Source organism: Poecile atricapillus, chromosome W (genome assembly GCF_030490865.1).
Source record: "Poecile atricapillus isolate bPoeAtr1 chromosome W, bPoeAtr1.hap1, whole genome shotgun sequence".
Classification (NCBI taxonomy): domain Eukaryota; kingdom Metazoa; phylum Chordata; class Aves; order Passeriformes; family Paridae; genus Poecile; species Poecile atricapillus.
Window position 1 is genome coordinate 63021564 of NC_081288.1, and position 27089 is coordinate 63048652.

The 27089-nt window shown below is 39.6% G+C and overlaps 1 protein-coding gene across 2 annotated transcripts in view; it reads right to left on the reverse strand.

Annotated features, from left to right (window-relative positions):
* LOC131592475 (metallophosphoesterase domain-containing protein 1) overlaps positions 1 to 22963 on the reverse strand; it is a 60907-nt gene extending 37944 nt beyond the window's left edge. Inside the window, exons 1-3 of one of the 2 annotated variants that reach the window (XM_058864006.1) lie at positions 22925 to 22963; positions 8907 to 9169; positions 3764 to 3949 (exon numbers count right to left, since the gene is read on the reverse strand). In XM_058864006.1, the coding sequence (XP_058719989.1) occupies positions 3764 to 3949; positions 8907 to 9058 (338 nt within the window). In that variant the 5' untranslated portion in view covers positions 9059 to 9169; positions 22925 to 22963. Of the gene's footprint in view, positions 1 to 3763; positions 3950 to 8906; positions 9170 to 22373; positions 22479 to 22924 lie in introns of those variants that run through there. The other variant, XM_058864005.1, reaches the window with a different exon arrangement.
* Between the last annotated feature and the right edge of the window lie 4126 nt (positions 22964 to 27089).

A 27089-nucleotide genomic window follows, 5' to 3' on the forward strand; every position in this document is an offset into this window, starting at 1 on the left:
CAAAACTGAAATTTTAAATTTGGAAGAAAAATACAGTAAGAGAACAAACTAGATAAAAAAGGAAAAAGTTGAGATATGATAACAGGAGAAGGGTCAGTTAAAAAAAAAAAAAAAAGGAAGGCAATGAGTAGGTTGGAACTCTTTGTATGCTTTGTAAACTGACTGTTCATCTCCTTTTCCCTTAATTTCCTAAGTTACCCTGAAAAACATCAGAAAAATAGAAATCTCACTTGCAGAAGTGCATCATGATATTTCATGACTGAGCAATAAGAGGACAGATGAAACTGAACATAAATTCGTGCAGAATAATTTTAAAAATTTGGAAAAAAATACACAAATTATAGATGTAGTTATGGGTTCTGAACTAGGTATTACCATTCAGGAAAGACTTCATGGAATTGTATTAGGAAATTTTATGACAATGCCATCTCATTGTTCTGTTAAAAATAGAATAATCCACAACACCAGAAAGGAAAAGAGAACTAGGAGATTTCATTGTGCCAGGGAATAAATCTGTAGTGTTCTCAGAACATCTGCACTTCTGGTCTCAATCTTTTTAAAAGTATATTGAACAAAGAGGTACGAAGAGTGACACAGATGATTAAAGGCATTTAAAGACTTCTGAACAATATTCAGCCTGAAAAATATCTTAAGGGCAGATATGGAAGGAACCTAAAATTTCTTAAGAGGAATAAAGAATGATAAATTTTTCACTTGTCTCTTCCAGTATTAGGAAATACCAAATGAAACTAGTAGGTGACAGTTTTAGAATACGCACAGTTTGTCTCACCATCCCTGTCATATTCTGGAACTCTATTGCAAAACTGTGTCTGTGCTCAAACTTTGCACAGACCCAAAAGGCAATTAAAAAACTCAGAGAAGAAAAATCTATATATTAAATTAAAAGTAGCACTAGACTGCCTACCAGAGAAGGCTGAGAAAATAAGCCCATGCGGCGATCACCAAAATTTTATCTCTTCCACAGAGCTGGATACCAAGCCAGCCCTAGAAACCTCAACTGTCTCCCTGAGAAAGGGCTTAGAGAAAAAGACATATGACAGAAAACACCAGAAAGAACAAACTGAAATGAAGTAGAGGGCTTTAGGGGTCAGAAGTGTAACACTTGGTGACTTAAAGGGCAACCAAACAGAGCACCTGGGCTACCAGCCCTAGCCAAGGACAATACTGGGATTGTGAGCGGCGTTATCCAAGCTGGTAGTGGCTTTCCTGGGAGCCCACAGTCAATCAGGAAAAGAGAACAGACTTTAGGGGATGACTCATCCAGCCGATGTGCCTCTATTAGCACAACACTTAAGCATGTGCTTGATAGAACCATAAGGCCCATGGAAGTTAATGATGGTAATGTAAAATAAATTTTCCATCAGACAGGCACAGGAGTTTTATGTAAAGCACAAAGATAAAATCTGAACTTGCTGAAGGGCAAGTTCATCTGGAAAGATGAAACAGAGACCAGAGTGGCACAGAGCCAAGAAGGTGTGGCAGAACTGAAAACAGAAAGGTGGGAATCAAGACTGGGCATAAAGGCATGGAGCAAAAGCAGGAGGAGGATTTGCATCTCATGCTTGAGGGGAAGCTGAGATCAAGGGAAGGTGTACTAAACTTAGTGTTCATCGCAAGATATAAACAAAGTCATAATCTAATGACAGTGGGAGACATGGATTAGACAAAGAACGAAGTGGGAAAGTGAGCCCTGTGCATGAAGGAATAAACAGGGTAATCTGGTAGCAGCAAGAAAGAATGTCAGTGGAGGAAAAGTTGGTGAAAAAGAGAAGGTTGTGTTGGCTGTGGAGTTGCAAAATTATGGAAGGTACTGGAAGCAGCTATCTGGAAAACTCAAAACTCTTGGAGATCAATGCCTTCACAAAAACATGGAAAACCAGCAGAACCTCCTGAAATTCCTTCTCCATGGGAATGCTTTTAACCATTCTGCCACTTACTGCATATTTTGTGAACACTCAATACATTCAAAAGTTGATAACCTGTTTATTTGAAACAATCAAACAAAAATTTATTAAAAATTTGAGTTAAAACTTTATTTTAAATTGCGTAAAAACTAAACAAAAACCTTTTAACTTGCTAGCTTCCTGTATCTCAAAGACACTCTTGCAAAAATATAACTCCAACCACCAAGATCACCTTTTCCCAAGTGCACACTACCATGAAATTGGAAGCATGCCTGAAAAGTCAGAAAATTAAGCCTTTTTTTTTAATAAAAATGATGAACAGAATATCACAGAAATGCCTTGGGAAATCTCTCTACCATTCTGAGATGATTTCAGCTCACAGACATCTTCAGAACACTCTACAGCTGTGACCAGCAGGGAGGCAGATGGAGAACTGGAGACAAAAACTGTGAAGCAAGCAATGTACACAGCCCCATCCTTGCTCACCAGCAATATCCCAAAGCACTTCTCTCCTCGTACCAGCAGATAAATAAAATAGGGATTATTTAGAAGGGGTAACCATATGGTTTGAATAATTTGTAAATGCTATTTTCAGCACATTACTATAATACATAGTAGAGACCTACAAAATAGGGTCAAAACTTGCTGTTTTATAATCAACCTGTTCCATTTGGGTGCAGAGACAGAGTTGATGGCTTTATATCAATTATTCCACATGCTATTCCTACCTTCAGAGTCACAGAACAAAACAATTGTTCCATGTGGGGCATATTATTGGGTTCCTGAACTCAAATAAATATTTATCAGCCTTGCTGATAATTATTTGCTAGTAAATATTTATTTAAATTGTGAAGTCCTGACTTTCCTTTTTAAATTCCATTTCAGCCTACATGCATCTGTCTGCTTTGTGCCTTCCTAGTGCAGAATGCTGCAATATGTAGCAAGGAAAAAAAAAGTCAGGAAAAAAATGCAAAAATATCAACTACAAGAAATAAAATCAACACAAAAACTTGAAATCTGTTACCCTTAAACTGTGTCCTTTCTCTCTCCAGCTCCTTCATTCCCTCTCACCTTTGTTTTATTAATGAAGTATAAGAATCCAGAGGTCACTTTTATTCTAAATTAAGGCATCTGCAATGCTGCAGGAACAGCACTGATGAGGGTATTTGTCTGGATACAGTGCATGCTTTCCAATTTTCAGTCTTTTTTTTTTTTTTTTTAGCATATACAAAATATTGCAGAAGCACATGTAAATCATCACTCTCTTGCCCAGTGGAACAGAATTTCAGTTAGCAATGCCAAAAGTTGCCTACAGAAGGCATCTACATCTGGTCTGCTACATCCAAGGCAGCAACCACAGGCACACACGGTTTGCTTTGTTCAGAATTCATCTCTGTGGTGCAGCTGAGCCTCAGATATTAAAAAAACCCAAACCTATGAGCCCTCTGGGGCTAAACAGAAAAATGTTTTCAGTCACAACAACTTTTTGGAGGAGGCAGCGAAGCTGTAACAATGTATGGAAGAGGTTTTATGTAAATCATTAAAGACCTCCTGACTTCAATTGTTGCTAACACCAAGAAGTTGCTTAATGTACACTTGAGAGTGTGAAGGCAGAACAGATGAATAGTCTCACAAATCCTATTTGCTCAGTTGGAAAAATGCAAAAATATTTGTTGAAACTAAGGAAAAAAAAATCTGATTCCTGCTTGCTGCCATTCAAATTTAAAATTCAAATAAATATTCATTTCTGAGTGTGTGATGGTTTTTAACTGGGAGGCAGAAGGGGCAGATACAATCAGTAAACAAATTTACTGTTGAATCCACACAGAATTCAGTACCTACCTAGCCACTCGTTGAATTTTTTTACTTCACTAGGAAGTCCCAGCTCAGTAAAATCACCAGCATGTATTAACACATCTCCATATGGCATTTGGATGGGATCAGTTCTTGAGTGAGTATCAGAAATACAGACAAATCGTGTATATCCTGGAGGCTTCGGAGCGTCATGGGGCACCGGATCAACCCTGTAGGAAATGCATCATAACAAGGTTATAAAGTATTTACGTACTTCTTAGTGTCTGCTTTGCAATTCTAATATTACTTTTTACCTTTAACAAAATATTACAGTCTTCTAAATCTGCCTGATGGAAGGATTTATTTAAACAAACCTAACACTAATGGAAGGTGTAAAAATTCTTGATGTTCACATCACAACATTTTTGGTATTGGTTGGGTAGATAGATTAATTGAAAGAGATTGAAGAAAAAAGATTGGACTATGGCAGTAACTCTTACACAAACACAAATAAATCAAAGGCATTGCCAGTTACAAAGGAAAAGTACAATCCCATTTCATTGCTTAAATATGATTACACTGTACACAGGGAAAAGACTTATTTTAGATACATAAATACATGTAGATGCCTTTTTTTTTTCTAATTACAACTTCTTTTCTGCAGGTTACTCAACTCTAGCAAATTTAATTAACACATTTTGGAGCTATGTTTCGATGTATTAGTGAAAAGCAACATAAAAACTCTCCTAACAGCTGTAAATGTACGTTAAAGCCTGACTATTGTCAGGACAAAGCGACGACTTTCTGGGCTTAATTACACTAAATGAAATCAGATGCTCTGAGGGGTGAGGCTGCATTGTTAGGGACCCAATCTTTACATTCAAAACTGAAGAAACTAAAAGATCTGACCTAGTTTGATGAGACTCACTTATAATTTACATGGCGAAGTCAGAGAACACCTCTTTGCTATGGAAGGAATATTTGTTTTCAAATTAATCTTTTTAACTTCAATCCATATTTTGTTTGAATACATAGAAGCAAATCTGCCTATATGCAGCTATACCGTATCTGCTACTCCAGTTAGGGAATTCTGGTGGAAAAAAAAATCAAAAAGCAAGAGACGCAAGAGTTATGTTAGTGTCACTAGAAACCAGAGAGATATACAGATTTGTTATGAACTATTTTACTTTTACAACATTTCTTTTGAAAGGACAAATAAAATTAGTTTTCTTCACTGTTGCAGTATATAGTACGTATTTCTATCCCTTGCTGGTTGTGCTTCAATTCAGGACCTTACTTTTACATAAAGAAACTCAGGGGAAAAAAATTATAGACATCTTTGCTTTTAATAATACTACTTCTGTTTACTAGGTAAATTTTCAAAAAGCATTTTACTGCTTAAAAGGCATAAGATAATAATCTTTAATCACTCAACCTTTTCGCTGTGTCAAGAAATTCTATAAAATTTATAGGCAGATAAACTGAGGTGGTTTTGACAACTTCACAGGATTACTGAGAGGGTGAGGAACAAATCTAAACCATTGAAATCTTGTTAAATACAGAAAAAGGTCTTAGCATTTTCTACAATGTAACTACAAAACCACAGTATGAACCAATTATTTTATACCCATCTTTCCCACATAGGAAGAAGAGATATTGGGTTATTTACAGCAAAACTGGAGGAGCGGCCTTTTAGTACAAACACCTTAGGGTTGTCTTTCTGAAGTTCCAGGTTTTGAGCAGGAAGTAGCTAAATATGAGCTGAAGAGTCAACCCAACTGTGATCAAATCCTACCTGATGAACTATATGCTAGGGGCATATGTTAGCAAGGACATAGCAGGAACTCCAAAATTTGGGTGGCAAAGAGTGCAGTGCTTGGACTCTGAGCAGCTAGTAACACCTCGTGTAGGGCACATGGGGAAGGGCAGATGAAGGAAAATATTTGAGGTGTTAAAAACGCTTCAGTTTTGGAGGAGGAGGAGAGAGCTGCACAGGGCAAACTCCAGGGGAGACAGCAGGGGTGCAAAGGAATGCAGGTGGTAAATGGTGGGGCTTAGATTGGGCAGTGAGGATTTGCCCTCAGATGCAGTCAGCTCACAAAATGAACTGGGATGGTTCGATAAAAATGATGAGGGGCTGCCCTTGGCTATCACTGTAGCTGCTCAAGTTAAAAGGATTAAACATCAGTTCAGTAAACTGAATTACTGCTCTCCCTGCCCAACACTTCCCAAAGTGAGTTACAAATGGCATTACTGAGCCAGCTGTAAATCACGGATACTGCCTTGGCAAACATAAGGATATGGACTGGTCTAAAACACCACTTTTTGACTTTTCATGGTAGGTTAGCCTTTAAAGCAGGTACTGCTTCTCCTTCAGAAATCTTTTAAAGCTCAGCACAGCAGTGAGCTGGGTGTCAGGGAGCAGTGTACATTTCACATAGGAAGCTGTGTGGAAAGAACAGCAGACTTACCACAGCAACCCCATGCAGCACATAATGCATGTGCTTTGGATGGGGATGGGGAAGGTGTGGACAGCATTGTCCTGGTTGCTGAGGTATGTGTAACTTTCAAATTCTCTGCAATAGGCCAGAGCATTTTTGTGGGAAAAGGGCATCAATACAAAAAAAACCCCACCCAAATAAATGACATGCAGATTTCTCATGCTGAAGTGATATGCACGCACTGAGACCATATATAGGTAAAAGCATATGTCAAGTTTCGCAAACACATCTAAGCTGTATTACTGGAAATAATTTCTGAAGGCTCAGTCCCCATATTCTTGTGTAACGCATTCCCACAGCAGCTGTCACACCAACACCCAATGCACAGCTTGCAGCACGAGCAGAGGAATACAGATCTGCTGATTATTTTTGCACAAATGCTTTTGTTTTTCTTCAGATCAGTAGGAAAACTTGCAGAGAAACTGAAAAGCGATGTTGGAACATCTCAGAGCAAAAACACTTCTAGAGGTTAGTTTATACACTAGATTTCAGTACTTCAGGAAGGAATGAGACAGGCACTTTCCAGAAATGACTGATGGACTTGAAAACACTGGCAGAATTTACCACCCTTCTTGTCAGAGGCAACCCAGTCATCTCACAAGCACAGGGATGCCAGACTACAACAGGTCTGAAAAGGGCTGTCAGCATGTTCTGGGAGCTAAAACATCAAATAAGAAGTCCAAACCTGCACAGAGAACCAAGGAAGAGCTGAAGGACTGAATCCAGAAGAAAAGGAGCATACAACCCTCTCCCCCATGGTTAGAGTAGTTTAATGTGAGTTCAGATGTTAACAGGTCTGTGTGAAATGTTTATCATTGCCTGCAACATCACTAATGGAGGTATTTTTAACCATGCACAAGCTTTCATCTCCCTGAAGTTAAGGACAAAACTTGCATGCACAGAAGCAGGGTTAAGATTTCACCCTCAACAATCACGTGAAAAAAAGGTGTTTTTGTCACCCTTTTTATGTCTACTTTTCCCTTCTTTGTTACTATTCTTTTCACTGGTAGGAAGAGAAAAAAATCCTGTTGGTATTCAGAAACATTATTTACTATTTCTGTACAAAGAGAAAGTGCAGGTCAGATTGTGGTACATGTTGCAATTGATTTGGCCTGTTCTTCTATTTGCACAAGCTTCTTCAATAGTATTAATCATTCATGAGAAATTGCTAAACTCTTCTGAGGAACTATTTTCTAAGGATAGCTTATTTCAACTCCTTGCTTGGGTGCTGGGTTTCTATCATGTAGTTGACTGTCTGAGCCTCCAGTACCATGATTTCTTACTGGTTAGAAGTTTAAACAGCATATTGTTGAGAACCAAGTGAATACTAATAATTCACTTATTTGCAGCCTAGTAAAAAATATTCTGCTTTTAAGACCAGGAAACAAATTCCTGAGTGCCCAGGAGCTGTCTGAATATTCAAAAGGATAGCTAAGCCTCAACAAATCAGGCAACCTGCATTTGGCATTTTCATTTCTAAAAGTATTTCTGAACCCACATTTGTTTGTTTGTACTTTTTCTACCATTTGCCAGCTCTATAAACAAAAGATGTTTCCAAGTGCTAACACTCCACTCATTTTACTGTTTGCATTTCAGTAGGATCTAAAAAACCCCAACACAGACCATAATATACTGCCCCCAAAAACTGAGTGTTTGCTCACCATCTTGATATACATGTTAGTCATCAGATTTTTTTAATATAATCTAATTTATTCCAAAGAAGCATTTACTGAATAGACACACAGCATTCAACCAGTCACAAGTGCTGAGTTTTTTAACTGCAGAAATCATGACATAGGCTTTTAAGTTATGAAATCATATTAAATACCAAAAATGTAAACTAGGTGACTATTTATTCAGTCTTCCGAAAGGAAAAGGGTTCTTTTTAAAAATTAAAACCAGCCATCTGATCTAAAGATAAGGCTGCTTCTCTCTTTAATAAACACAATAAAATGGTGGAGATATTTTTATTCCCTATAAAAATATTTTACAGTAGAATTTTATACTTAATTTATTTGTAATAGCTTTACTGTTTTGCTCTTCCGTCTGGCTTTAAACTTTATGGCAGGTTTCATTTCATAATTATAATTCTCCACTTTACGTTACAAGTAAATTATCTAGAGCAGTTAATTTTACTGATGTTGTCATTATATAAGAAGTCAGAAACAAACACATTATTTTAATTACTCTTTAAGCACTTGGCATTTTCGGAAAGTAAGTTGTCGGATGGGTGCCCACAATATTTTATGTATTGATATAATTTTTCCCTTGTATGCAGCTGTAATATAACCAACCAAACAGAATGTGTGTTGGACAGATCCAGGCTTGCTATTTTCAACAGCTATGTGCATCAATATGCAAGTGCGCAAAGTAAACAAACATTATTAAGTTTGCAGAAAGTATCATCCTTGTAGAATCTCATGTTTTATTGCCACTGCTTGTTTTTTTATTGCTCTTTTTAATATGTAAGTATTACACTTACACCAATAAGGAAATCCTTCTCCAGTCTTTTAACAAAGTACTTTTCAAATGGACCGATTTCTTGTCATTATAGTAAATATTATTAGAAAGGCAGCAAAACAGTGTTCTTTGAATTCTTTTTGACTAGTCCATCAAATACCACATTGACAAGGCAATAACCATTCCAAAGGCTGTGCCGGAGCAATAACAACACTATAATACTTACATTTGCACATGTGGGGGCTGGAAACGTCCCTGGTTAATGTTGTAGAACGTGAAAGCCTGTGTGGGGTTGGAGCTGTACTCATCCACCTCGATGATGAGCCGGCTGTGCTGGTGCCTCCTGGCTGCCATGATGTGGGACTGGGCGAAGGCCATGTCTGCGCGTGGGACCGGCGCCCTCAGGCCACCATCTCTGCTATCTTCCTGCTGTGGAGGCCAGCACCATGACAGCCTCTGGCCCAGCCAGCACACTCCCCTTCCAAACACCTACGGCAGATGGGAGAGATGCAGTGTAACTGTCGGACACTTAACCTGCTTGGAATTGGCTTTATTTAATGTGAGGTGAAGGCGGAGGGATGAAGACAGACTGCTCAAAGTACACATCGCAAACTTTTCCAGCTCAGAGACCTAATGAACGTGCTTTAATTAGGGGTAGGAAGCATGGAGTGAAAGTAAACTTGCTACAGAACATAGCTCAAGTATTTCAGACTTTTAATCCAAACCCAAAAGACAAGACCATCATTCAAAAACCACATCAAATCACAATGTTTTTCCAACACAATCATTTATATTATTTTTTTTTATAGAACTGATGAAGTTTTATTCCCCTTCCTCCCTCAAAAAAACCCCACCAAACCTGAAACAGAATACATGACTATTCACCACTCAAATGGAAGTTCATTGAACAAGAACTAGTTTAAGTACATTTTCCCAAACTCTGTGACATTTATTACAGAGAAGCATTGCAAGTGCCTGTTCTTTACATCAACAGAAAAGTGAATGGCCTTCTGTGCACTTGATCCTGGTTTTATAGCATCACTGAAGGAGCTCTTGAGGAGGACACAACTCCTTGAGTGAAGGATATAAACATGAAGGGCTCCTGTCATTAAAGGACACAAAATGATTCACATGAACACTTCTCAGTGTTAAAACAGGAAATAACCAACCTTTATTCTCTGACTCCAGTATTTATAGATTCCCGAAAATCACCAGGGATTGGATAATTAAGTTACCACTTTCCCAAGCACACTGGTCACACAAAACGTCCATCAAAAGCTGTTTCTTAGAAGGAATGTGATAAACAACTTATGTTTATAGAACTTTCATGGGAAAGTAACTAAAACTATGAAAACATTTATCAGAAGGCTTTAGTTTTCAGGGAGACAGGGCTCCCCTCTTCAAACACTTTTCAGTCAGTACTGGCCCAGCATTCTGGATTCACAGGAAAACAGAGTGACTCCAAGGCTAACACACAGTTAAATGTTACTAAATATTAAAAAACTGTAAAATCCATACAGGTTTTTTGTTTGGGAATAAATTTTTCCCCAAAGATTATGCAAGTCTAGAACAGTAGTACCGAAACTGGGTAGGGAAAGAACAATGTGAAACTAACTGGAATGCAAAGAGTATCCCCTAGAAACAGCAGAAAGTAATTTAATGTGAATTTTATTCTTACTTCCCAGTTTTAATAAAAAATGGATTATAAGCTATAAAGGTGGGTATTTTTTCAGTATAATTTGCTTCCTTTTTAAAAGTTGTCTGACAAATATTGACTTTCATGCAAGCAGGGGCTCTTTTCTTCTAGGGAATACAAGCAATCTGATTCAAAGATGTATTTAATGAAAAGCCATGCTACATAATATGCAGAGTTTTGGAGAGCAGGACTAGAAGTATTTTCTGTAACCATGCTGATGTGCCTTTCTGCCATTCTGAAGGGACCACTGCTGAGAGTGATGGATGAGGGAGACCTTCACAGTCACTCAAATTTTTAAAGCTACTTATGAGTACTTAAGTCCAATTCAGTTTAGTGGCAGTCAAGCACTTAAGCATCTTTAAAAATCTGGGCTGCAGCCCTCTGCTTAACTACTGCAGATGTTAAGTGCTCCAAGAAGTGGCAGAGTATTTTTGTTTGGGAAAATTTTATTCTCAGGAAGCTGAAATGAAAGATTCAGATTGGTTTTTGTTACTGGCTGAATGCCTGTAAGATGATGACAACTTGCTATCACTAACAAGCCATAGCAAAACAGAATCAGAATAAAGGAGCAGATTCCTACATGCCCTCCCCTAGAATGGAGTGGTAAGGAAATGCTAGAATAACAACAAAGAAAATTTGGGATTTCAAACACTCTCAAATGCCACATTCAGGCTACAGAAGAAGCAGCAGCACGAGCCAGAGCAGGGGGAGGGAAGGGAAGGGAGGCACGATCCTTGTAAGAATAATCAAGTATAAATTGCTACATTTAGGAAATAAGAAATTATGACAGCAGATGTGAAGAACCTTCCCTAAGGAGCTTCCTGTATTAAATGTTATTAAATGTAAAGAAGTTTGAATAGTCAAGGTCAGAGATTTTATAGGGGGCAAACTGTTCTAAGCAAACCTACTTCTGTTTGAAAGAAACTATTAGAGCTGGTGACCTCTAGAAATATTCTCCAGTAAGATAAATAATTTATGATTCCACACCTCTACATAAGGATTTCAAACTACCTAAAAAATACAGCCTTTTTTTACAATTCAGGGGTTGTGCCTATTTTACACACAACTGAACCAGGGTTTCAAAGAAGTTAAGGTATTGCCTTAGGGACCTATAGTCTCCCTTTAGCTTTAGGAAGCTCTCAGGAGCAGCTGAGGAAACAGCTTCTGTCAGTCTCCTCTTTGGGTTCTGTCCTTCACAACTTATCACAAGTCGGATGTCAAATCTGCTGCAGAAACAGCAGATAAATGTGCATGTACCCCAATATCCACTCTTTGGCCCTCTTCCTCTTTCTGGGGTAGCGGAATAGCATTTACCAACACAATCTAACTCAAAACACAAATTTGTTTGGGAACAGAAACACATCCAGTACACAACTCAACACACCCTTTAGTGCTGAAGAACTCTTTTAGGCAAGGAATCAACCCTTGCACATGAGAAAGTGAGTGAATCACACCATCAGGCCAGCCTGAGAGAATGGCAGCAAACTCAGCAAAAAATTTACCCTATATACAGGTGAAAAATGGGAAGACAACCTATTTCCTTTGATGAAAAAATAAAAAGGGAAAAAGAAATATGTAGCAGCATATTGAGCCTTCTGCTCAGTGACAGTCACTCACTGCCAACCCTGGACACATAAAAATCATAAAAACAGGAAGGTAAGGTTAATGTTAAGGTTAAGGTTAAGGTTAATGTTAAGGTTAAGGTTAAGGTTAAGGTTAAAGGAATGGGGAAGGGGAAGGGGAAGGGGAAGGGGAAGGGGAAGGGGAAGGGGAGGGGAGGGGAGGGGAGGGGAGGGGAGGGGAGGGGAGGGGAGGGGAGGGGAGGGGAGGGGAGGGGAGGGGAGGGGAGGGGAGGGAAGGGAAGGGAAGGGAAGGGAAGGGAAGGGAAGGGAAGGGAAGGGAAGGGAAGGGAAGGGAAGGGAAGGGAAGGGAAGGGAAGGGAAGGGAAGGGAAGGGAAGGGAAGGGAAGGGAAGGGAAGGGAAGGGAAGGGAAGGGAAGGGAAGGGAAGGGAAGGGAAGGGAAGGGAAGGGAAGGGAAGGGAAGGGAAGGGAAGGGAAGGGAAGGGAAGGGAAGGGAAGGGAAGGGAAGGGAAGGGAAGGGAAGGGAAGGGAAGGGAAGGGAAAAGGAGACATCCTCCAAAAAACCAAAATGAACAGCAGTTATAGAAATGCCCTGTGCTAAACAGAAATCATCTATGTAATGCACAGGATCAGCAAGCATAATTCAATAGCAAGCTCATTTCAGAAACATACACAGATATCTTTGAACCTTACCTTTCAGTCTATGGTTTTCTTCCTGCATAAGTGATTGGCTGACTACTGACATTCTTGGTGCTCAACAGAACAAGCTGTCTCCTTCCAGCTTGACTGATTACCAGACTGACACCCATTACTCCCCTGTTCCTGTTTCCATTTCCAGTAGTCCCCCAAATTGTAACTTTTTCTTTCTTTTAATATTCTGAAATGTATTGCTTTCCAACACCACAGTATAAAATGCAGCAGAGAAATAATTATCTGCTTCTGTAGCATGCAAGTTTTAAAATTATATGCCTAGCATTACCAACACAGAGAGTTAAGACTCAAATCCCCACAGCAACAACATGCTAACCATCCTCTTCCCCCAGACTTATGGAGCTGCGGGATGTCTGCCAGGGAAAAACAGAGAAATGTAAAAAGGACTGCAAGAACATGAATACTAAAATAAATATCACAAACCTGGCTGTTGGAATCACAGACTGAGAAAAAGCTATTGAATCAGCTAAGCCATCTTCTTATTGAAGGCAGCAATGTTCCCTGTACATTATTTTCCTGCTGTTTCTCCAGCGTATTCAAATGGGTCCCAAACTGCTCTGTGTGCAATGGACACTGCTTCAGCCTTCAGAAGGCTTCACATCAGGCCATAAACTGTGAGGATTGAAACACCTCTCACAGAACTACTGTACGAAGCAGGTAGGACTACCCAGATAAATTTCTTTATGAAGTCCATCTTTGCATTAAGATTTTCTTTTTCTTTTACTTTTTCAACCTGAAATTTCTGGTGTTATATCTCACCAGCATATATATTTCCCTGTCTACATGAACTTCCCAGCCTTTTTATGCATCCTATTTATCTTTTTTTTCCTTTTTTTCATTTCACGCCAATATTATATTTTGATTTCACTTTTTCACTCACAGATTTGGCTTTATTCTAGGTTCACTCTCATGTCCACCATCTCTCGCCATATCTCACTCCACTGATCCCACTGTTCTCTTCATCATCCACCCTTTCTCTCAAGTCTAAAAACACCACTGATACTTCTTGAAAATAATTCCAGCAGCACACAATATGAATACAACATGAAGCAAATTAAAGCAACATGGCTCAAGCAGATGTCACTGAAATAACTAAAAACCAAGATAAAATATTGATGATGATGATGATGATGATGATGATGATGATGATGATAATAATAATAATAATAATAATAATAAGATAAAAAAACATTAATTGGAGAAAACTATAAAGATGTTCTCTGTTGAGGAATGAACTTTGCTAAGTTGCTAACATCTGGAGGTTAAAAAGCACAATGTGACTGTAGCACATCCCAGCAAGAAGCTGAACAGGAATGTCATCAGATTTTCCATCACAACTTAGACAAAGAAAGAGGAGAATGCTGGGACTCTAGGCAGTACCAAGGTCAGGGGCAAAGAGGCAGCTACAGAAAGCATGTTCATTTTGCTCAGCCAGCCTGACAAGCTGGGGCTTGGGGAGGCAATGAAAGTACATATACTACAGAATGTAGTATGTAAATAAATAAATAAATAAATAAAAGCAAACATTTCTGTGCAGCTATAAAACACCAGAGCTGTATTTTTTTTCAGGGAAAGCCAGTAAGATAAGAGCAGTAAAGCACCTTAAAGAGGAGTGTGAGAGTTTGTGATAGACGACGTGGTGACACACTTGCTTCTCATGCAAATCTTGGGACATTGCTAACCAGAAACTCTTTCAAGCGCTTTTACAAGGGCCCAGGTCTTCCCTAAACTACAGCACCCCTCATAAACTGTATTATATCCCTTACATGGGGAAGTAGACCCTTTATTTAAACACCCAAAAATCACTATAGAGTACTTTGCATCAATGGTCCGAATCAACACAATAATATTTTTACAACCACCATCTTCACTATCACAAACTCCTGCTTTTGTTTTAACCTCCTGAAAAATGCTTGTTACAAACTGACCACCAGTAAGTGACCATACTGGGACTAGAAAAGCAACCGCTTATGTTGCTAAAGGACACAAAATGATTCACACGAACACTCTCAATGTCAGAACAAAAAACCATCTTTTATTCTCTGACTCCAGTATTTATAGATTCTCAAAAATCATCAGGGATTGCATAATTAAGTTACCACCTTCCCAAGCACACTGGTCATGAGAAATGTCCACCAAAAGACCTTTCTTAGAAGGTATGTGATAAACAACTTATTTTTATAGGACTTTCATGGGAAAGTAACTAAAACTATGAAAACATTATCAGAAGGCTTAATTTTCAATCCTTACTTTGAGAAATAGGCTGAAAATACTAAGAGTTTTTCCTAAAATACCCATTTCAGACAGTTCAGATAGAGGCAAATAAATGGAATGAGTCTACTATCTTCAGTCCTGCCACCGGAAAATGAATATTGAAATAACCCTAAAAATGCATTATTCTGTGGGAAAGGATGAGCCAGGGAAATCATGCTGCTGATGAAAGCCTTTCCAGAGGCTCTCTCCTCTTCATCCTCTGAAACAGAATGCAGGTCCTGGAAAAGCAAAACCAGTGAGCCTCTCCTTGGCAGCCTGGTGTGCTCACCTGACAAATGAGGACTTTAAAGGAAAGGCAGTACAGTCAAATGTCATGGAGACACTCATGGATTTTCATTTGATCATGCACACTTCTACTGAGGGAATCACTAGGATTCCTAAATGAATAGGATTTGTCAGAGATAGGAACATTTCCCATTGCATTTAAAAAAATATACAAATAAAACTAAATATGCACTTCTAAGCCTTTTTAGAAAATGTCTGAGGTGGTTTTCTGTGCCAGCAAATCTAAATTTGATAACTGTTATCCGTCAAATAATATTCAGTTCTGTGACTGTATCTTTGCCCTGGAACTCATAGCTATTTCCACTCATATAAGCAAAACCAGGGAATGAAATTCTGAATTACCTGTAAGCCTCAAAACCCTACTCTTTTTGTCCTCTTTTGTTTAGAATCTCCTAATTCACGTATCAATGAATACTTCAGTGCCTCATCATATATCTCATGTATTTGTTAACTGCAGATCTATGGGGCACTGAGCAATCTGGTTTCTAACACAGAAAAAAGAACAGTGACTTAGATAAAACCTCTTATTTCTTTGTAATTTCAATCACCTTAACCTACATTAGGGGGAAAAAAAAAAGGTAACAAAACCCCCCCAACCTATTTCTCACCATTCTAAAACGCATGCCATTGCTCTCCTTTGCGGGTTGTAATATCTTGTCATGTACATGTATGAGAAAATTCTTGACTGATTTTTTTTTTTTCATAGTAGTTACTTCCTTTGCTCTCGAACATAAATATTGCACATTTCTCTCATTACTTTCTTTATGAAAAACACTAGCATACTTGTGAGTTTCAACTGTAATTAAAAGATTATACAGACACAGCAAATAGGAAATAATATAAATTATTTTGGTTTTGGGACTATGTGGTAACATCCACTTCTGTGAAGTTTCATCCAAAAATATATTGTACCTACTGTATACCACAGTTTGGACCAAGCTTTTCTTTCAGGAAAAGATACAGACACTGAGTTCAGAAAATACAAAAATGGCACATTTGCCTAAGAAATCCAATTCTATATTCATTTAAAACAATTACCACTTAGAAACCTTCTTTGTCAGTCTTATTTTGAATGATCATATGATTTTAAATTACTTTTTTTCATTTCCCTACTTGGTTCCCAAAACTACACAGTAAATGAATGTTCTATTTATGAAGATTTAGTTTTATTTTGTCTCATTAGCAGTATCATTTTCTGAATCAATTTCTCATCCATACAAATAAACTGTTAATTTATTCAATTTGAAAAATCAACACAATCTAATAAGACTGCTTTGTTTTCACTTTGAATTTGTGCTTTTCCATATATCCAATATATTTTAGACACTGGAGTGCTCTACGATTCACAAATAGACTGAGTATTTGTCTAGGTTAAATGCATTATTGTAATCCTACATACAATAGTGCCTGAATGTATAAAACATTGTCATATTTTGATGAAATATTTAAATAGACGCTTTTTTTTTAAAGTAAAACCAAATATTTTTCCTGAAAAATATGCTATTTTCACTCAGTACTACCTTCAGTTATCTAAAAATACCTGCAGAGGTTCCTAATCTATGTAAGTAATTACATCTAGGGAAGGAAATTAAAAATAAATATTTAAGAGCCACAAAAATCTTTCCTCACTCTAAAAAATTTGCCTTAGTCTCTGGCAGTAATACATAATCTGCTATGTTACTGTAAACAATGCATATGTAAACAATACTCATACAGGAAAAATTAGAAGTCCCCAAGTGAGAATACTCATTCTAAAGGAAAATAGCCAAAAATACAAGTTATGTGGGGAAATTACAAAAAATGGACATTGTACCAGGAATAAATTAGGGTTGTAGGGGTTTGATTCTACATTTCAGTTTAAATTTGGGCATGTCTTCTGGTTAAACTCCTGAATCTTTCAAAATGCTATTTACTTAGAAGACTATGCAATTACTGAAACACATTTAAGACAGTTGGGTCTAATTTTTAATTGAAGAATATTCTTTTCATCTTTTGTGTGGCCCCATCCTCATTTCCTAGAAATTTTCCTAGCAAAATTTCAGTTACAAACCCTGTGGGTGAAAGCCACTTGCCTGCAACACTCACTTTATCCAAATTGATTTCAGTGGAATTTGTGTGTAATAAATTGACAGGGTCTTCCCTTTTCGTGCAACAGCACCCGCTCGGCTGTGGATTCTACTGCCAATATTCTCATCTGATTTCAGAAAGAAATCTGATGCTAATAGCTCTTAGTGGCCTATCCATCCCTGTAGTTCAAGATGAATGAAATGCCAAAGCACTAGCATAGAAGTCAAAGGTGGCATGTAGAACTCAGCTCACATGTAAATACATTTATAGTGATACTACTTCAGAGATCAGTGTCTCTTTTTCTAAGGCCTGGAGATAAATTATAAAATTAAACAAGCAAATCCTTAACAGCTACATTTTTTTCTCTATACACAAAACTTTGAAAATTAAGTATGCTGTCATATTACTTTTTTTTTTTTTGCTGTTTCCACCTCTCCCTCATTTAGCTGCATCTATCCTGTTGAAACCCTTCATGTCATCTGAATCGTGTCCAGGGAGGGAATCACTGGGTTTGTTACCTTTATTTTTCCAGGTATCGCCTCCAGCACTGATGTAAGGAAAAAATGGTCAACAGCCACTCTTCCTACCCTGAAGTCCTGTCCACAAAGAACCCCCCTACGCGGTCCACATGAGATAAAGAAAGGCTACCCCTGGACTGTGGCTCCCAGAGCTGTGCACTGTCCATCAGCTGATTCACTGGCTGCTTGAAAAACTACCTTGAAAAATTTTATTTGCAGTGGTAAAATGATTTTCATGTGACACAAAAAAATGTTAAATTAAAACTACACAGTTTAGGGACGGAAAGTGAATATAGACCAAAATGTAAAAATATCTGGGAGGAAAATAACGAAGTTCTGAAATGGACTCGCTGTACATTTTTTTAAAATTTTCTTTTCCCTTCTGTTTTACTTGATCAGCATGGTGAAATCTGAACATTTTTTTGATGTTGACAAACCTGAGGTTTCCACTAATATATGTTGAAATTGACATTTATTGTCATTCTTGTTGAAGGTACATGACAGTTAACCTGTCAGTAGCTAAGCTCTAATTTACCCCACCTCACTACATTTAGCAAAGTGTCCTGAACTTTTACCAAAATCCACTCATATTAGAGACAAAGTGTTGAAGGACAAAACTCAGAAGAGCAATGCAGAATAGAAAACCTCCAAGTAGAATTATTTTCCTTTTCTATCAAAGAATGACAAAGCCAAAATAATCCTTTTATTACTATATATTATGAGTGTCCACAGACCAGGTGATATCCAGCAGCAAATGATGCTGGACACTGTACAGCTCTACAGTAAAACAGTCTCTGCCCCAGATTACAGTCCCCAGAAACTCAACAAAGGATATGGAAGGAAAACAACGTAGCACAGGAATGATCAGTGCAATGCCAGCACACTGTGTTCCTTCCATTTTCTTTTACAAAGAAGGAAAAAATAATGCAAGATTAGCATTACAAAAGACAGAAGTGGAAAGATGGGATATGATAAGAGTCAGTGAGAAAAGGGAAAAGGTGATAAGGAATAAAGTGGCGTGCAGGGTGCCCGAGTTACACAGCATATTATGCGAAGTGATGCGATTCTGAGAGCAGGCAAAAAAGGAGGCTTGTGCAAAACAGCCTGTTAGGAAAAGCACGGAAAAAAAACAATGAAAAATATCAGTCATCATCAGCCTCCTTCATATGCTACTTGTGCAGCTGCTCTGCTGGCTTCAGTCTTTGGTTCAATGACAAGACCCTTGATGCCATAAGGAAAGCTGGGCTGACTGCATGGCAGAGGAATTCAATTTAAAAGGAGGACATGCCACATAAAAGGTGAAGAGGACACACCACATAAAAAGTAAGCTTGCAAAGAAAAGTGATATACTCTTGGTTTTAGCAAAAATGTACAAATTAGAGTATGTAACAAATGAGGGCTAACACTTGCAATTGAAATGCATTTCTGCATTACACCTCTCAATCAGTAAAGATGAGCCCTTACTACACTAATATTAGACAGATAAAATACAGCATATTTAAATGATATTATGAACTCAATCTTTACTCCCGTAGTAAATTGTAGCATTTTAAATCATGACTGAATGGAAGATGCTAAGTATTTTGTGTTTAGGTTACTGTAATGAATCCCAAATCAGTTATGACTGCAAGTTGCCACACATATACCATGATGGCTAACTGTTAATCCTAATACAATTCACACTGCCTTGTCAAAGCACGGCAAAACTGTCACACTTGTTAACAGCTTCAACAACGAGGTCAAGCAGTGAGCAGTGCCCAGGAGTGAACTGCTTTACCTCCAGAGGTGGTTACTGCAGAAGCAGGGGAACAGCCAGTACTGTAACAGCTCTGCCACTTTTTGCAGTAGATCTTATCAGGACTTATCAGGGAAACTGCAACCTTGCCCGAGCATCATATTCTCATGCTGTTTTATTTGTAATTACATTGACTGGAAATACGATTTTCTAATAGGAAGTTAAAGGATAACAATCCAGCAAACTTAAAGAACTCTCTTACATTACCAACTTTGCTTATATTTTGAAACATAACCTTGAATAGTCAGGATTTAAAATAAAGCATATCTTTTAAGTCAGAAATAATAGAGACCACTTTGCTCTCAGACACTCTCAGACAGATGAAATTGACCTATGGAAAACGATCACAGAACCCAAACCAATGTTATGATCCAGGACACCCAAATTAAAGTTTCCAGTGCTACACTGAGTCTTATTTTAAAAGCTCATACTGTATGCTGCAATATTCCTCATATTCCTTCACATAATTAAACATGTGAAAAGGCTTTTCCTTCAGCTTACCTTCCACATCCCATCTGAATTTTTCCAAACAAGATTAAGCAAGAATCAAATGGACTGCACTGAGTTATTTTTATTATGTTTATTAACCAACTGAGATGAAAACTGTTCTCATGGATGAAAAGCATTAAAATTATCAATTATGAATGCACTTTCTAATTACTATTTGATATTGTTTCCATATGTCTGAAAAAAAGAAACTGACGGGGTAATTGACTAAGCAGTTACCTGGTTTCAGGGGATTTGAGTCTCCTTCCTTGTAATTCAGTGGCAGAACTCTAGCTGACTTAAAAACCAATGATGTCTTTATACACTCCAACTCGTTCTACTAAATAGAAAAGTCCACTTCTGTGAAACTCTTCAGGTCAGGAGGACTGGACCTGAGTCAGCAGATCTGAACGTTTGGTTTCTAGAAGGACATTAATCTAGCAGATTTCTTCTGATTTCATATAGTGCACTCAATTAAATAAATATGATCACAAACAACACTGTATTCTATGAACCGTTAACTGAAGAATAAGAAACGTCAGTGTCAAAGTCATCTATTAATGTATGTCGGATCAGTACTCCAGTCTGCTTTACATTCCTGCTGACAGTTCCCATAATGACCATGCAGCATTAAATAAAAACCATAACCTGTTTAAACAAAGATCAGAGCACCAGCTTTATCTTTGCATTCTCTAATGTTTGTTGTTTGGCATCACAAACACCAAAGCAAGCCTATTGTTAACAGCAGTCCAGAAGGTTTTAGTACAGGGCATGAGGGGATGGTTCTTGTCCACCAAGAACATTTTTGTATCTTTAAAATGGGCATTTTACTTCAGACGAACATATACAGGTATTCTCTGCAGATACTCTGCTTTGAATTATACTACAGAAGATCAGGAAGAGAATAAAGGAGATGGGCAGGATAATGTACAAGCAAGAAATTTTAAAGATTTGTTATGTCTCATTTGAGACAATGAAACAAACTCAAAAGCCAAGCTAAAACTGTTTAAACATACCTGGGTAGTAACTAATATTAATCAGTTCACATAGGTATCATACATGGGAAAACTACTACATTTAATAATTTCAGAAATCCATATACAGATAGAAATCAGTTCCACTCCCCATTTTTGTAGTACACTACCAGAGAATTTACAGTGTCTGGCATCACAAAACTGTTATTACGAATAGGTGTAACACAGATTGCCATTTTACAATGACTCCATAACTGGTCTTCTCAAAAGATGCGTGATTTTTTGGTATTCACATTTCAGATATACACTGTTAAAATGTAGCCTTGCATTTTAAATAGCTACCTTAGAAAAACGGAGTGTTCACTTCATCACAGGCCAATTGCAAAGTTTAATAATCATTCCTAGTTATCCATTTATCCAAATATACATTATCATATATCCATATATGGATATATCCAAAGCTCCTTTACACTAGTCTAAATCAACCACAAAATTCATTAAACTGAAGTTGAAAAGGCTATCAATACATACACTATCAGCAGATATCTCAATGATAATATTGTCAAGGTATCAGACTGTGCAAGCAGGAATCTTCAACTATTGATCTTCCACCAAAGAGAATGGAATGTTTAAAACCTGCCCAGTTTCTTCACGTTTCCCGTCCAAACCATCTGTGTTACCCACGGACAAGCACACCCATTTATAAATGTATTCCACAGTACCTATCTGAAAGTACAACATAGAAAATGCTAATCCTAAGAAAGCACTAAAAAGAAATGAAATCTCTACCGAAACGTCCCCAGTCTGTCTTTTTTATTTTTTTTTTTTTTTTGGTCTGCTCTACTGCTTTGAGCGTGCTGGATACCAAATAACAAGAGAAATAAATTATATGCAAATCGGCATGAATCCTACCAAACTTATTGAGCGGTTTCCTCCCGGAACAAAACTTTGGAGGTCACTCAATCCTCTCCTACGACAAAGGGAAGTTCTTCCTCTTCCATCACCCCTTCCCCCGGCTATGCGAGGAAAACTACTGGGGAAGGCGCGCACGGCTTTTCCGCTGGGGCTTTCTTCGCGGTGTTGGCTGGTGACACTGAGCACGGTGGGGGGAACGCGAGGGACAAGCGGCCGGAGCGCCCGGGGGTCCCAGCTCGGCCTCCGCGGCAACTCTGCGAACAAAGTAACTTCCCGGCGGGGCACGGCGGGGCAGCGCCCGCCCTGCCCTGGCCAGCGAGCGCTCGCACGGCCGGGGAGAGCAGCCCCCGAGGGGCAGGCAAGGTCCCCGGAGTGCGCTGCCAGCCCTTACCTTGCTCCGCACCCCGCTCCGCACGGCCAGCGGCAGCAGCGCCGCGGGGCCGGGGCACGGGATGCTGCGAGGCTCCCGGCGCCTCTTCCTCCGCCTCTCTCCTGATCCTCAGAAAGCCCTTCCCCCCCTCGCGTCCCCCCCCACCCCCCGTCCTCCTCACTCTGTCTAGCTTTGGGGCATAGATATTATATATATATATATATATATATATATATATATAATTTTTTTTAAATTTTTTTTTTTTTTTTAAGAAGCCAAGTGGAAGCTTGGTTGGGAGAACCAAAGCCCTGACGCGCTTGGGGGTGGGTAGGTGGGGGGTGCGGCTGGGGGGGTTTCAGACCCTCGCACGGCAACACAGGCGGACCCATCCCCCCCCGTCTCCTCGGTCCCCAGCCGGGGGAGGCGGTCGAAGCTCACCGCCTTCCACCGATCCTGCACCGGGAACGGGCCCTGCGCACGATCCTCCAGCCCGGGGCAGCCGTCCGGACCCCAACCCCGACCCCCATCCCAGTGGGGGCAGCGGGGCGGCCCCCTCCCCCCCAAATACGTACCCTGCCCGCCGGGGCTGGTTTGAGGAGGCAGGATTTTGTGCGAACGATCGTCTCCTTCTCCGGGAACTCAGCCTCCCCTCCCCCCTGCCTCCCTTCCCCCGCCTCCCCCACCTCCTTTGGGGGGCCAGGAATCCCCCACTGCCGGCCCTGCCTCCTCCCCGCCCGGCCGGAGCGGTGATGCGCCGGGGCGGCGGCGCTGCATGGCCCCGGTGCTCGGTGCCCGCGGCCGGGCTGCGCTGCGGCGGAGCGCGGGCTGTCCCCTCCCGCCGCGGGCGCGGGTCAGCGGGGGCGGTGCGGGGCCGCCTCCGGCGGGAGGGGAGACTGCGTCCCCCGGCCCCGCAGAGGGGCTGCGCGGCCCGGGCCACAGCCGAGGCAGCATCCTTGGGGAGCGTGTGCGTGCAGTCGGGAGGCAAGAACGCGCCGGCCTTTCGCGGGGGTGGGGGGTACTGGTCGTCCCCCTCCTTCCCGCAGCGGTCAGGGGGAAGTTTGGCGGGGGGGCTGCGGGAGGATTCTCCGGCCAGCGCCGTGGGGCCAAGGGAGCCCCTGCCCGTCCCTTCGGCAGCGCAGGTGGCGAGAAGGGCGCCGGGGGACTCCGGAGGTCCGGTCCTGGCAGGGTACAAGGGGGCACGGGGGTGGGCGAAGGAAGGTCCCTTCCCTTGCAGCGCCCGGTGTATTTTTCAGAGGCGCCGAGCATGGACAACTTCCCTCTGCTTCGAAATCAGGCCATCGTAGAATCATAAATATGTAATATTACACTCCTATGATATTATGAGTAGAGAACAGGAGAGTTAAATGCATGCATTGAGGAGAGGCAAATTATATGTAAAGGGCTTTATTGCACAACTGCAGAGCGATTCTCAAATGAAAAAAACTTAAATCCTTACAAGAACAAATATAATTCCTGCTCGCATGTTCCCATATCGCCTGCTAGGCAAGAAAGTGTGCTGGATTATTGAGCAACAATTAGTGGAGTTACATCTGGGTTTGGTACACATGGTGATTTGCTGCTCATCAAACAACAGTCTGAAAATCCCGAGCTGGATAATACCCATTCTGGACGCGAAAATTGTACCTTGCACATTTCTTCCAGGTCAGGATGAAACAGACAGCTCTGGGGAAAGTTCTGGAGGAAATAAAAGAAGCCATCGAGCCCCACAAACGGTCCTGTATGACCGAGCAGAGCCAAACTCGCACACAGGCTCTGCCCAGGACAGGAGGACTCCTCAGCTGCCCCCCGAGAAGTTCTTGTGCTCTGGGCAGAGGTTCGGAACCCCAAAACTGGACCTGGAAACCTTCCCCAACAGTTTCTATTGCTGGCAAAACATATGTATTTATCTTGAAAGTTTGCATTTTGACATGTCAGCAGTTTTGCAACAATATAAATGTGCTTGAAAAATTTTTGATCGGCCTAATGGTTAGGACCTATTAAAAGCTGCAGAACATATTCACAATCAATTCACTTATTCAAATGCATGAATACAAGCTTAGAAACGTAATTACAGGCACCTTTTTTTGGAAATCTTGAGGCTGTGTGGTTTCCCCATGAGAAATATGAGTAATAAATTCCTACTTTAAAAAAAAAAAATAAAAAAAGAAGCAAATGTGTTTAGCATTGTTCTTATTTGCTTTTGTCTTTAAAAGTAAAAATTGCTGATTAAATGTTCAAGGTGTGGCAGGAGTGGCTGGATGCAAATCCTTAATTTCAGCTAGCCTTTAAAAGAACAAGCAGAAAGATTTTATAATGGCAATTTATTTCTTCTTTTCCCTTTTTAAATTTTAGTTGTCCTTCGTAAGAGAAATAGATTTTTCTTTTTTTGGTGAATGTGTAAACAGAAATCAGCTGATAAGTATTATCAGACCTGCTTATTTTGATTTTTCAACTGAGAATTAACACTGTATCTACTACACACATTAAATACATCTGGTTTAGGATTAAAATATTTTATGAAGAAATTAATTTTTCACTCTCTATTGTTAAAAATGCTGAATAGTACTTGACATTTTTAGTTATTTATGATTTGCATCAACTTCTCTTTGTATGAAAACTGACATTCAATTAAAATTTCTTTGAGGTAATTTAATATTGTTCATTAAAACTATCTCAAATATGCTTGATGTGTTTCAAAAGTATCTTTGCATTTTAAAATATTTTATGAAATATCTGAAATAATGGCCCATAGAAGGGGAATTAAATTGGAAGCTTCTGGTAGCCATGGCTTTGACAATCTTAGAGAAAGCAGATCTTATCCTCTCACACTTGGGTTTAGCTATAGATTGACAGAGGAAAATAGGCAATCTTACTTTTTATTCTCTAATGTTGATTTTGCAGCTTTAATAGTCCTTAACTGAACTACTCAAATGGATTGAAACAAAGAAGATATTCACCCCACCTGCAGAAGAAACTGCAGCTCTCAAAAATTGCTTTCCTGCATCAGTTACATCCTGTTCCATCTGCTTAGCCAAAGCCTTCAGTCAGGTTGGTGGCATCACCTTCCAAAGCTCAGGAACAGCAAACATCTCTTTGTGTCAATTGAAGAGGTGCAGAAAAAAATTCAACAAAACATTGCTTGATTTTTTAAATTTTTTTTGTTAAATAATGGATTTTTTGAGAAGATAGTATGAAATAATGTTGTCCAGCAAGTACAATATTTGTAGGGATTTTGATCAAATTCTGACATAATGAAGCAAGGGACCCCTAAATAGTTACCTTTGGTTGTACGGATTGTTACTTCAAGGTGGAAGGGCTTATATATCTCATTTTTGAATAATTAGTTTTGAAGATGGAAAATGCTCTATGTGAGCACTTAGGTAGCAACAGACAAAAAATAATTTCAACTGATAGGGGAGAAAAAGTTCCCCTTATCTAAAGTGAAAGGCAGTTGGGAAAATGCAGTTCAGACAATCACTGGGGAAAGCAGAAATGGATATAAAATAAATATAAACCTGTATAACAGTGCAGCATTTTGGCTGAATTTTTTTACTTGATTTGGCTTCTTGCTGGTTGCCAATTATTTATGTGTAGTTTAAATTAAACCTGTTCTTCAAAACTACACATTAAATTAACAAATCCATCCTAGTTTAGGAATTTTTTTTGTTTCTTGAGCAGTTCAATTTTTACAGATAAGAGTTAGTGCAGACTCCTGTTTGCACAGTGTCACAGCAGAAGAGGAGCAGTAGACCACTGCTGAGTGACAGCCTACAGCTCTGAAATGTGCCATCCATCGTCTCGTAGGTTCTTTGTTCCCCATCCCCTGCACTTCTGTGACATGTCAGACTTCCTACACATGCCCTGCAGAGTTCATCTGTGCCTGTACACTCCAGCCTGCACTTCCCAAGCCTGACTCATGCTCCGATGGTGCTTTCCTGAGGCATCAGATGGAATGCACGTGTGCAAGGAACAGCTGATCTATACGATCTGGGTGGTCTTTGCCAGGACATGAGGATATGTTATATACCTAAGCTTTGAGGCATGTCTGTATGTTCATGAAACCTGGAAAAGTACGGAGGAACACCAGGTTGTGATTGGGCATGGTTATTGCAGATGGAAAGACCTGTTCCTCAGGCAGTGGAACTTCACACTGCTAACACACACACACACACACACACACACACACAAAGTTTACAGGGTTTACAGTTTGCTAAATTGTACATATTTTCCACAGAAATTTGAAAGTCAGTCTGATGAATGACTAATATCCCATTGTCATTTCTTCAGTGGGGAGGAGGTCTCTGACCTGTGTGATATTTTTAAGCTAATAAATAAACAGCTAGTTCTTAACACTAAACTTACCAATCAAATCAGCCTCGTGTTGCTTTCCAGTAAACCTTAGCGATCTCCTTTCAGCTGCCTATTCCGTGCAGCTCCTCATAAAATACAGAGCTGTGGTACTTTGCCTGTGGGGAAAAAGCCTGGAGCCACATAGTTATGTATCTGTTCAGCAGTGCAAAAGAGAAATTCCCTATTCACAGCCCCACACAGTCAACATTGCCTGCTGGTAAACTTTAAATTGCCCGAGTTGCTTAATGTCGTGATTAAAAGCCATGTGTTTCTTTCTTGTCCTATGCTGTGTTTGGCAAAACAGAAGGGACAAAAGTCTCACAATTGCTTCCATGCCCAGCAAACAATTGCACAGTGTCCAATTGTATGGGTTTTTCTTGTTCTTAA